The sequence below is a fragment of the Gymnoscopelus braueri genome (genome assembly GCF_963280865.1).
Source record: "Gymnoscopelus braueri genome assembly, chromosome: 7".
In the NCBI taxonomy this organism is placed as follows: Eukaryota; Metazoa; Chordata; class Actinopteri; order Myctophiformes; family Myctophidae; genus Gymnoscopelus; species Gymnoscopelus braueri.
Window position 1 is genome coordinate 34,361,534 of NC_137608.1, and position 13,049 is coordinate 34,374,582.

Below are 13,049 nucleotides of genomic sequence, written 5' to 3' on the forward strand. Positions count from 1 at the left end.
AACACACAAACTTAATATGGACGTGCTAATAGACCAGTAGTTCTCAAACATTTTAATGTGAAGGACCCCCAAATTGTATTTGAAAGACCCCCATTTGAAAGGATTTTGTGCGAGGGATAAGGAAGATTTGTGTTTATTTTTTAAAATTATTCAGACTTTTTCACAATTCAAGATTTTTCAAAAACAGCTATCTATGAGCTCACAATACATCACATGATCATCATGATGCGTTAAGAGCTTAGATTGCCTATTTAGAATAGACAAAGTTTAAAATAGGGATAAGTGGTTAAACTGTTCCTCATTTTGCTGGGGAGCCCCTGCTGTTTGTTTCATGAGTACCTCCACACAGCAAGCAAACATTACGCAGCAATAAAGCAATGTAATCTATTTTTGAAACAATGTTGATTTTCACAGTGAACAAAATCATCAACCTGTATGAATGAAGGCATAACCTAAATAATAGTTTGATGTGAAATATTCACACATTTTCGGATTGTTTATTCGTCACGCTCCTGGTGTGTAAGGACCTTTAAGTTTAGAGTAATAACATGTAATTCAATTATACTCATGAGTAAAAAGCTACAAATTAATTACCTGCATTAATTCAGACATTAAAATACTTTTTCCCAAGCATATTGAAGAGCGTCATTTTGTAGAAACGACTTTTTCATTCAACTCCTTATTTACAGTTGACATCTAGCTAAAATATTTATACACTAGTGCAGTGGAATAAAAAGAAGATTGTATCACTGTATCAATATTTTTCTAGATTCATATCATGTAAGTGGTTGTATCACATACCTTTCTAATGTCGTCAAGGCAGTTGATTTCTGGTGAAAGTCCGCCATGTACACACAGGAACTGTTGGTTGAGGAGGGCAGCGAGGGGCAAGCAATCAAAGGCCTCCATGCAGGCATCATACACCCGCTCTGAGTATTTGATTTTACCTGAAATTAAAACAAACATCAGACACATGGTTTAAATTTGCTACTGGGAAAGAGTGAATTCTTAAATCCCTCGTAAATGAGATGTTGTATCTCAATGGGACTCAACTGTATAAATAAAAGTACAAAATATCGTTGTTCCATGTTCCATCAAAGTGTTCTTCAGTAAGGCCGTAAAGCCTAAACCTTGATATACGCACTCAGCAGGCAGTGGTGTAAAGTAACTAAGTACATTTACTCAGGTATATTTTCTTTACTCAAGTATTTCCAATTTTCAGTACTTTTACTTCTACTCCACTACATCTCAGAGGCAAATATTGTACTTTTACTCTCCTCTACAATTATTTGAAAACTGTAGTTACTAGTTACTTTGTAAAGCAAAGCCATTGCTATTTGAAAATAGCCGATCTACAAGCTCACAACACGTATCTTTGCGATGCGTGAGCTTGTATATCTGCTATTTTCAAAGAGTTTTATACATTTGGAAACATGTGAAATGGGATATTGTGCATAATGAGTACCTTTGCTTTTAGTACTTATACATATATATATATATATATATATATATATATATATATATATATATATATATATATATATATATATATATATATATATATATATATATATATATATATATATATATATATATATATATATATATATATATATATATATATATATATATATTATTATTTTTTATCCCACGATTTTGTAACCCCATTTTTTACACCCAATGCCAATGGACCCTTCGCTAAGCCCCACCCACTCCACTCTGTGACTGGTGGTGCGAAGTTAGTCATACCCAGGCCTGGCAGCGCCTGGCAAGCTCTGCTTCTCACCCATTGACTTGCATGTTAAATGATGGCTTTTCCCCTTAAAAATAATCGATCATTTCAGGAGCAAGAGCTTCAAAATCTCTTCTAAATCTAGTCAACAAGGCCTGCAGTAGGCTATGCACTGGACAAATGTGCATGACATTATTTCAATAAACTAAAAACATGGGAAATGTTAGAGGGAGTAATAGCCATGGATACACGACGGTCGACTGTCACGACGAACTTCAACCTGGTGTTTTTTCTCCGTTTATGGCCCGTACATCTACATAAACGTTCATATTTCAAATATAAAGTGGTTATCCCATGGCCACGGATGTTACATTTATGTAAGGGCTCTGAGAAGTACCTGTATCATCCATATTGTTCAATATAAAGCATTTTAATCTGATCGGTGGCCATTTTCTCCATGTGCTTTCAACTGAGCGACCCTATCTGTTGGTAGGTGTATTGCACTCTGATACATTATGAGAAAATGGCCACTGATCGGATTAAAATGCTTTTTATTGAACAATACAGAATATACGGGTACTTTTGAGAGTCCCGTGCATAATTGTAACATCCGTGACCATGGGGTAAGCACTTTATATTTGAAATCTGAATATTTATATTGATGTACGGACCGTAAATGGAGAAAGTGCAAACACCAGGTTGAAGTTGATCAATGACTGTAACATGAGTTTTCATGTACCGTAGGGTAAGACCGCAGTAGCAGTTAATAAATAGACGAACAAATGAATTCATATATGCTTTAACGTGCAGAATCCGAAACAGGCAGCGCTGTGATTCTGAATTTTGTTAAGATTACGGTGATTAGTAGCCTATTGTTGACACCACCTGGGCGAGTGAGTCGTGTAACTTTCCTGACGTTAAGCTGTGTATGTGTTCAACAACACATCCATGCAGTCTTGCAGTTTAAGTGCAGATTTCAGCTTGGGAAAAGCAGCCTCCAACGGGTTTGGGTACGTGGTTCATAGTCACCATTGCGTTATCGTGGTATTCCTATTCTTGCTATTATGTTGCAAATGATTGTGTGTGTGTGCGGGCGAAATAACATTGACAGCTATGGCAGGTGACGAAAGCTTGCCAGACCTATGCCAGGCTAACAACGGTTGCTAAGCTGGCATTGGACAATCGCTTTTGGGGTGGGGTTTAGCGAAGGGTCCATTGTCTATGTAATCCTGGGCACTACCTTCCCTCTGCCAACCTAGGGAGGCCAGGGCCGAGCTCATGCCTCCTTCAATGCATGAGAGCCAACTAACCTTCTTGTCACCTGACAGGGGAGAGTTTCCCTGGTTGGACGTAGCGCGTGGGAGGAACACGTTATTCCAACCAGTTCCTTTCCCCTTCATCAGGCGCCCCGGTTGGCCAGGGGGAGGCAGTATAGTGACCAGGATTACTGCATGTTTTTGTGAGGGTTCCTACCCTAGTGAACACGGGGAGAACATGCAAACTCCACACAGAGAGGCCCTTTCGCCAACCCCACCTAGGGTATGAGCACTGATGACGCGGAGGAGAGAACACGCCCCCAGCGCCCACAGCGTCCCCTGCGGGAATCGAACCCAGGACCTTCTAATTGTGAGGCGACAGCGCTACCGACTGTGTCCCGATATTATGTTACTTAAGTATATTTTGACGCCAATACTTTTGTACTTTTACTCAAGTAAATCCTGACTTTAACTTGTAACAGAGTATTTCTACATTGCAGTAGTAAAACATGCAAGTACTTTTTCCACCACTGTAAGCAGGCCAACAAATACAAACGGGCCAGTTTTATCTGCTCTCAGGCGTTATCAGTAAATGTCTTACCGGATGTTTTGCAGGCAGTGATCAGCAAAGCTCTCTTAATTGGGGCACGGCTTGCTGATCATGCTTTCATGAGCCGCAGAGTGACTTGCACAACTCTGCAGGTCAGATTAAGGAAGGCAGGAAGTAATTTCCTTATAAGGAGAAGAGAAGCTATTGGCTCTTATCAGGCCAGCAAGTCAACTGTATGATGTGGGTTCGATCAGAGACTAGACACAGGCCTCTGGTGCTATTAAGGCAAGTATCTTGACCTCTGAGGGGGGTCATATGCCCCTAAATGTTCAAGATAGCTGCAATGTTATTATTCATATTATTAAGTAAAGATAAAGACCTGCATTTAGACTTGGAGAACTCTCATGGAATGGTTAGAGTGGTTACCAATGGTTACAAGGGCCATGCTGCCATGGTGGAGGAGTGACAACAAAACAACAGATTGTAACGTTATCACCTAGGGGTGGATAAGATGATAAAAAGGATATAAATTATATAATCTCTCCTGGTGCTGCAGCTCTCCAAACATACCACAGACATTCTGGTACTCCACCCTTAGTGGATCACACTAACTGGTGCGTTTCAAAGTGAATGCTCCTTCAGAGTAAACTGCACTGAGGCAGGACAGAGAACACAATCACAAAAAGATGCACTGACACGCCTTAGGCCTATTCAAGGTTAGGCATATGAAATATTAATTCATTAATAGTTATAAATTCAGAATGCTGATGCGATATGTCACTTACTCAGAGCTAGCAAGAGATTCAGGAAATATAAACTAAGTGACCAGCCTTTTTTTTTACCCAATTTGTTTAAGCACATGCTAATGAGTGCTCTTATTATAAAGTAATTATGTTTAAGTAGCTCTGTCATGCAGTGTCCTCCGCCTCCACCCTGAAAGGGGAGGAGATATTTAGGGACTGAAAGCTATTTGCAACTGGCAAATTACGTTCTGCTGTCTGCCAAAGTGTTTTGGTTTCTAGCATTTGCATACTAATAATGGCACCACACCTGTGTAGCTGATTATCATGGCTCTGATCAAAGCCTAATTTATGCCTGGGTGAAAAGAGAGAGAGATTCGCATTAACACTTTTCTTCCAGTTGAAAATACGGATTTTTTAAATTGAGCAAAACTTTTTTACCCAAGCATAATTAGGCTTCACACTGATTTCCCTCTCTCTCAAACAAAAGCTAATAAAATACGCACGTCACTTAGTTGAGGTGCTGGGTTAGAAAAGATCATGAAGAAAAAGAATAAAACCCGCAAATGTTTCGAGCCAAGGCTCATCCATCGGGTCAAACTCGAGATGCGTGTACCCCACCCACATAAATATACACCCACAGGTCAAGACCGACAATGCTTTTTCAATGCCTTGTCAATGCACTTCGCATGTATTTGGTGGTTGCGTCCCATCTGGTAGAAGGCCGAACAAGGTTATAAAAGCCACACTTGCACTTACATTCCTGTTTGAACGTGAAGTACTCTGTGAGGTGCCGGCACTCGTGGTTCCCTCGCAGGAGAAAGAGTGTAGTGGGGTGGTTGATCTTAAGCGACCAGAGGTAGAGCACACACTAAGAGAGAGGGAGGGGGATATAGGCGGAGAGAGTGGCAAAATAATAGAATTATACACAGACATCTTGCAATTCAAAACTTAGAAAGCACATTAAAGACAGGTCGACCATCATTCAGCTCTTAAGTTTGGAGAACTGCATAAATAACCTGTGTTCCCTTCAGAAGTTAATCTACATAAATCTTCCTTTGCGCACGTTAGAGGCTCAAACATACAGAGGGGGCAGGAAGAAACAGTAGATTCTATCATAATAACTGATGCATCCCTGGGGAAGCTTTGAAGCCAGACCTAAATGGAATCTGGAGCCGTATTTAATGTGCGACGACAACAGTATAAAAAAGCAGAGGAGGCATTTACAATCCAAATGAGCCCTGCTTCCTCTTCATGCTCAGACGACAAGGCACTGCTCATTAGTCGCCACTTGCCGCCCTCGGCCCACTCTTTTACATTAACATGCACGAATCACAGCCCAACATTAAGCCTGGAGAGCAGGACGCCCAAGTAACCGAAGGCAGCAGGTGTGCATTCACGCAAAACACAACAAAAATTGTTTTCACTCTAAATTCTATTGTGTTCTGACCTTTATTATGTGTACAGTATATACTGTATATTAACTCTGGAAAGAACTAAGAGACCACTCTCTGGTTTACTATTTATAGGATACAGTATACATTTGTGAAAAGAAATTACATTTTTGTCATTTCTTTACAAAAGATATTTCTTCTATTCTATTGAGGTGTGCTTGTTGTGTTTTAATTCAATAGGATTTAAGAACATCTTTACTGTTGCAATGGCCCAATCTCTACTTTGGCATCAATACAATACATCTGTTGTATAAGTGGTGAGGAATGGCTGAATATCCATGTTCTACCATGTAGTACTAGTTGACTCTCTTGGGGCTTAATTCACCATGGGTTCTTTAAGGGGATTGGGCAGGGTTTTTGGGGAACAAGGAAGAGGTGTGTGTGTGATGTGTTGTCAGAGTGAATGTAGCGTGTGCAATAAATGGACACGTCGTTCTGCGTGCCCAACGTGAGAAGTTGCAATACTCTCATTCTTGCAATTCCTACAACCAGCCAAAAAAAGAAAAATAGCACTTTAGTACTGTATATTGCCATTTGTTAAAGGATGACTTCACCCATTTTCAACAAATCTTCATAACTGGTCCTCACTACTGCTCATGAAATGGTAAAACATTTTCTACTCAGCCTGTGTCTCATAGGAGGGCTGTGGACACTTCAGAAACCAGCCTACCAGTGACAATCATGGTTAAACAGGTTATTTTTCTTTATTTTATTAACACGAGACCAATGGCTTCCATTATAGCGTGGCAACTTTCCAGGAATAGAAAGCCTGCCGTTTCTATTAGCTTGGATTCCCCATCGATGATGTCACTGGTAGGCGGGTTACAGAACTGTCCACAGCGCTCCTCTGAGACACAGACCAAGTAGACAAAAATGGTACCATGTAATGAGCATTAGCGAGGACCAATTATATGAAGATAGGTTGAAAATGGTTGACGTCATCCTTTAATATTACTGTATAATACTCTCATGTGCTATTTTAAATGACTATCATGAACATAACACCTTAGCATTATTTGAGTGGACTGAAGGCAGACCTGCAAACTCATGAGGGGTGAAAAAGGTGACATGTTCCTAAACCAAACCCCTTTTGGGAGGTCTGGGACATGGACTGTTAATCCAGGTTTACATTTTGTACCCTGCACGTCTTACTGCCCTCTGTACTTTGTGTGGAATTGTTTGAGCTGTGAAGTGCAGGTGAATCTGTAGAGGGGCTGTCGGCATGAATGGATCTCTTATGTGCGTAGGTGGTGAAGGGAACAGGAGTGCAGAGTGCCTGAGAGATGACATGGATTTTAATGAGAGAGCTCTCTTCTCTCAAGTAGGCAGTCTGCACAAAGCCTGGAACGGGGGAGGCAGACAATGGTGCTGGCTGGCTTCGCTTCACTCCACCTCACGAAGCACAAACACACACAGATGGAGACAGACAGACACACCGACACGGACACCCACCCACTCACACTCTGCACAGCGTGTGTGGTTAGAGAGGGGTTGGAGCCAGGCTAGGGGGTCAGTTCAGAGGAATACTCCCTTGGATCGCAATGGGTGAAGTAGGCAGTGACGGCCAGCGGAATGAAATGGATTGCCTACATGAACTCGATTTAGATTCTGGAAAATTTGCTGGCCTGAAAAAAATGTAATATGCTGCTTTCAGAGGCTTAAGTCGATCTTTATGTTGCCTTGGTAACCACATCCTGAGATCCATCTTCCTATATTCATCCTTTTGTGCTATTCAAGCGACCACTATGGCCTTCACAAGACAAGAGGGTTTCCATGGCTTCATCTCTTTTCAGACTCCACCTGAGGGAAAGTGAAACCTGGGTAGATGGTAAAAGATTCTGCTCACGCTGGGCATCCTAATGGCCTGGAGGGCTGGGTTTGCGTGTATGTGACGTTATGAGCTTAAGTTCTATGCTCTTTAGATTTTCCTGTCCTTGCCATCTAACAATTCACTTGCTACATATAAATTATACAACCAATGGGCACGACATCGCAGTGTCCAGCCAAAAGTTGTAGTGACTACGTTAGGGGTTGGGACAGTTAACTGAACTGTTAGATTTAATCAATTATATAAAAATAAGTACAAAACGATTAGATTACGATTATTTATTTGAAAAAACAAAAGTGCTTTGATTATTTGATTGATCAAAACATTATAATAATCATAGAATCGCTAAAAAAAAATTCGATCGTTGCAGTTCTATCTACTTTGGAGCATATATTCTAAATTGTTCTCAGTTAATCTAAATTAGTCTTGGCCTGTAGAGACAGAAAGCCCAAAGTTTCCTAAACAAAATAGCCAGTTCACATTTCATATTTCTATGAATTTACTCTAGTTTTGACAAGATCATTAAACACTGAATAAAACAGATCACCATTTTAACAGCATTCTAATTACATACCAAAGGATTGATGACCAACTCTCATATCTCATATCTCGGCAAATCAGAACACACACATGCAGTAAATCTGTCTCTGCGAGTCACAGGCCCAACTCTGCATCTCTAAACCAAATGCAATGCTTTCCATACACTGCCATAACTCCTCCAACACTTTACAGTATGACACCCCCACCCCTCCTACTCCTACCGTGCCCTAATAATAATAATAATAATAATAATGAATTAATACATAATAATACTTTTTTATATTAACTTAGGGACAGTTAAAATTGTTAAAATATTAGTCGGGAGCCCTGAGTGCAAGCCCAGAAAGCCATTGCTGTGCACAGGCCTTCAACTTTCTCGATAACAGCATTAAAACCTGGGAGTGAGAAAAATATTTGTAATTAAGCTGGAATAGGTGAGGCCCCGTCGAATGCCCAGTATCACTCACCAAATTAGTCCCTATGCTTTCTCTCGCTCTCTCTTTTCGAAAACATAATCTCCGCCTCCGGACTTCCGACGTTGTGGAGATAATCAACGGTAGTAGGGACGGTCACAATTAACCATGCACACAAAAATGTATTGCACCTGTTCAGGAATAATTTACCAAAAACGAAAATAACTTTTTTATATAATTGTAATTCTACAACACTCTGACAGCGTTTATAGTACAGGCTTATTCTGTTTTTCTGACTGTTGACACATTAATTAGTTCTAGAAGAACAAGGCTTTTTCTACCACATCAGGACAGCGGGATGCTGATGTGCGCCACTAGTAGTGTAGGTGGAAGCACCCTAAGCGATAGAGAGCATTTATTGCTCAGAAACTGTAGCTGATAAAGGGGCAACTAGGAAATCACAAAGCAGTGGAAAGCATTTCCAGAAAGACAGATGACCGACGCGGTTCGCCCCCGTAGGCTCTGTTCATAATGAGAGGGTTGGCTTAGTTCACTGCGTTCAAGTACTGACGTAGTACTGACGTACATGACTTTAAATGACGGTTAAATGCAGATAAATGAAAACACTCTAAGTGTACACTCTTACCAAAAAAAAGAAATACAGCACAGGAGTTTAAATTAATTCATTAAACTAGCAAGTGACAAAATCAATAGTTGTCTGTGTAAAAACACAAAAGGTGATCAACTCAGAGGCCTCCTGCGGTTAAACACCTCTGTAGAATAGTATCACTTTACTTTACTTTTAAAAAAGGAAAAAGAGAAAAAGTTAAACTGACATTCATAAATCGTTCTGGATTTCCATTATTTTCCTTGACGTTTCCAAGGCTTGTCTGCATAAATTCCAATTTCCCTAACTTTCCATGACCCAAAAACAATATTTTATTGCCAGATTGACCTAGAAAATGACTGAGCATGCTCACAACCTACACAGCGTAGCAGGATAGCATCCCCATTAACATAGTACACACAAATTAAATGATGACCATATGGGAGCTCTGCTGTGCTCCTGGCTAAAGCAATCATCAGACTAGTTTCAGCACAGAGCAGGTCAGAGAGGGGTCCAACAACAAAGAGAATCCAGAAACCACCATCCAGACAGTATTGATGACTGTGATCGCAAAACATCTGTCCCTAGACAGTCAGGAGGGGGCTGCTGTAGTTGTCTCTGTAGGACTTGGTTTGAAAAGCATTGCTTACTACAAAGCTTTCAAATGGTTTTAAAATCATACCAGCAACTGCTAGATAAACTTTGTCAGAATTGTCAGAAGTTTCCATAGTATGTATGTGTAGAGTGATTGACAATAATAGGCGAATACACAAATTCCACACATGAATGAACAATTTTGTCCCAGAAACCTATCACGCAAATGAAGCAACTAGAAAAATATAGTTGCTTCAAATATAGTTGTGTTCAAGCCAGAGCCTCAGCTACAGCAAGTTACGACCCTCTCTTGCTGTCCTCACCGAAGACCGACAAACACAGACTCTGTAGAACACTCACTGTACTGAATTCATACAACACGTTGAATCACACACAACGTAACTTAAACTGACTCAAAATGATAAATTCAGTGATCCAGTCGGTAATGATGGTAATGATTGACTTTTCCAGTCAAGATAATATTGTTCCATGTTTATGTTTATCACAATATCACTTTGAGCGATGCATGTCTTTATCTGTAAAACTTCCATTTATAGCCAGGACTTTTATTAAAACAATTATATTACCTAACCTTGTTAAAATGAGACAATATAGAACAGATATAAAGTAGGAATCATCCATTTGATCTCGCAAGAGAGCGCATATCTCAGCACCAATTACGGCATACTATAATCAGATGTGTCCGAGATTTGACTGTTTCGAATGCGTTGTTTATTTTATAAAGAATATTCGAGTGTCATTTTTGGCCAATTTTCACAAGCCTAATTCTTCAAGATTCCAATTGAAACTATATATTTAAGGAGGTGTGACTCATATCTAAAAACATTTGGGCCGTGCTAGGATGGCACAGTACCTGCCTACCACCACGGAGTCTAGAGGTTTGAATCCACCGCGGTTCACCGGTTCATGTGGCTTGTAGAGCATCTAAACAAACACAACTGGCCGCCGTGTTCGGGGGAGGGAAGCCGATAGGGGAAGGTGATTTATTTCATTACACATATGATACTCCTGCGGGCTGGGGTGGCAAATGTCAGCGGGGAATGTTGAGTGGGAGGCTCTACATCCCGGTGGGGCCTCCTCACTGGCAGATGAGCCAGCAGTGTACAACAACAGTGGCAAGCAGTGGGAGAAATTAAGTGGCATAACGAATACATTGGGAGAAATAATTGATAAAAATAATTGGCTACTTTGATTAAAAATATATATATATATATATAATATAATAAACATTTTGGCATAGTTTTGTGTATTTGTTTTGACTGTCACAATGTTACCTGAGCCAAATTCTGCAGTATGAAAAAAATTATAAAAAGGGACTGTTGGAATTCTCCTGCAAGAAACCTTATTAGTACAGATCTGAAGAGAACAGTCATTCTCACCTCGATACTGAAGTAGCCTCGATCTACATAGTCACCGAGGAAGAGATACCGTGTGTTACTGGGCGACCCACCAACTTCAAAGAGCTTCATAAGGTCAAAGAACTGTCCATGGACATCGCCACAAACTGTGGAAAGAGAAAGATTACAGTCAAATAACAACAACGATACTAGCTATACAGGGCCATAAATCATGGCGTTAGTGTGTCTTTTCGTTTCTTGTCTTCGGCAATGCACAGTGAAGAACAGTTATTGGCCATTGGGGCCAGGATGTGAAATTAATACCAGGCAGCAGTACCTTTAACTAAGAGTCAGTAAACAGCCTTGTGTAGTTGTAGTAGCTGATAGAGCTTTGATAACGGCATGGATAACTTTACAGTCACATTCAAAGCAGGGAAAGTGAGCAATGCTAGTGAAGAAATGTGATTGCCGTCACCTGAATTTTGTGATTTAGATATGAACTGCAGTAGTTCTCTTCTCTGATCCTTGGGACCCTGAGGACTGCTGGCTTTCATTCTAAGCCTTTAATGAAGGGAATAATATAGCAGCTAACTGCCTGGTAGAATAAGACAACTTGCAGTCATCTGGGTCCCCAGGACCTCAGCTGTCAATCTGACATTTTCCCTTTTCATAGGCTCTCCAGCTTAAGAAATTGCAGTATTCAGCGGAGGGACTTTGATTGCTTTGTTTAATTAAAAAGCCTTAATATCTCTACAGACCACAGCAGATGTGCAGTGAATGTTCCATTAAAACAGCTCCCATTCATTTAATAGAAACGAAGCACTGCACACCAGTTGTGGAGTGCTAGCAGACAATCTGGTGCCCTGGGATCATTTCCATCCCGTTCGTATTCCCCAAGTGCCAAGAAGACATTGCACTTGGACAAGTACCTGGATGCATTCCTCTCTTCCATTGAGCTAAGGAAGCATAAAATGTATAGTCTAGAAGCATACCGCCGTATGGCACAAGTTTATCCTGCCTGTTAATTTGTATTGTCTAAAGCAGTGGTTCCCAAACTTCTTTGCTCAAGACGCACAAGAGAAATCAGATGTTTGCCCGAGACCCTAGTGAAAAAAGCAGATCTACAAGATCACATGGAATTTCTTGAATTATATTTATTTTATTCATGAAATTATTTATGAAAAATGATTTTATTTGTTTTCAATTCATGAAAGGTGTATTTTTTCGTGGAATTATTTAGAAAATATATTTTTTTTTTTTCTAAATTAAAAATAATAATAATTAATGACAAAATTTAGGAAACAAAAAATAAAAGGGATATATTCACCTGCCACCCATGAAAATGGATCCACGACCCACAAATGGGTTGCGACCCACTGTTTGGGAAACAGTGGTCTAAAGCATGGGTGTTCAACAGGGGGTCCGGCACCCCAAGGGGGCCCTCGGAGTTACTACGGGGGTGCCATTACATTACGTTAACCACTTGAACCCTAGCATCCCTATTCTGGGCGGGAACATTCCCCAAAGACTGCAGATCTACAAACTCAAAGCGTGTTGCACTGCAATGTGTTGTGAGCTTGCAGATCTGCCATTTTCAGCTAAGAGATTTGGTGTGGAAAAAAGCAAAAGTACAGAACCAAAGGTCAAGTTTACTAAGTATTGAGGGTTTAAGTGGTTAAATATCTAAAAATATTAATAGAAAAGATCATGTGGAAATAAGCAAACAAAAAACTTGAATTTACACAACCCTGATGATAGTGCTATCAAACAGGTCTATGAAGAAATCTATGAAAAAGTTTAATCTGCAACACAATGTTATACAACACATGTAGAATAGGGGTCCCTGCTTCATCTCTCTCTCAGCTAAGGGATCCTTGGCCCGCAAATTTTTTTGCGGGCCCCCCAATTACAGCCCCTGCAGACCCCTGTTCTAGAGATTATAGGTATCAACTGTGTATGCAAGAAATGTATTGTATT

At 40.2% G+C, this 13,049-nt stretch overlaps 1 protein-coding gene across 2 annotated transcripts in view; it reads right to left on the reverse strand.

Moving 5' to 3' along the window:
- Positions 1–13,049, reverse strand: part of ppp3cca (protein phosphatase 3, catalytic subunit, gamma isozyme, a) — a 41,205-nt gene that overhangs the window by 20,332 nt on the left and 7,824 nt on the right. For both annotated transcript variants that reach the window (XM_080433894.1, XM_080433893.1), the window contains exons 3-5: positions 11,115–11,239; positions 5,038–5,149; positions 802–947 (exon numbers count right to left, since the gene is read on the reverse strand). In XM_080433894.1, the coding sequence (XP_080290020.1) occupies positions 802–947; positions 5,038–5,149; positions 11,115–11,239 (383 nt within the window). The remainder of the gene's footprint in view (positions 1–801; positions 948–5,037; positions 5,150–11,114; positions 11,240–13,049) is intronic.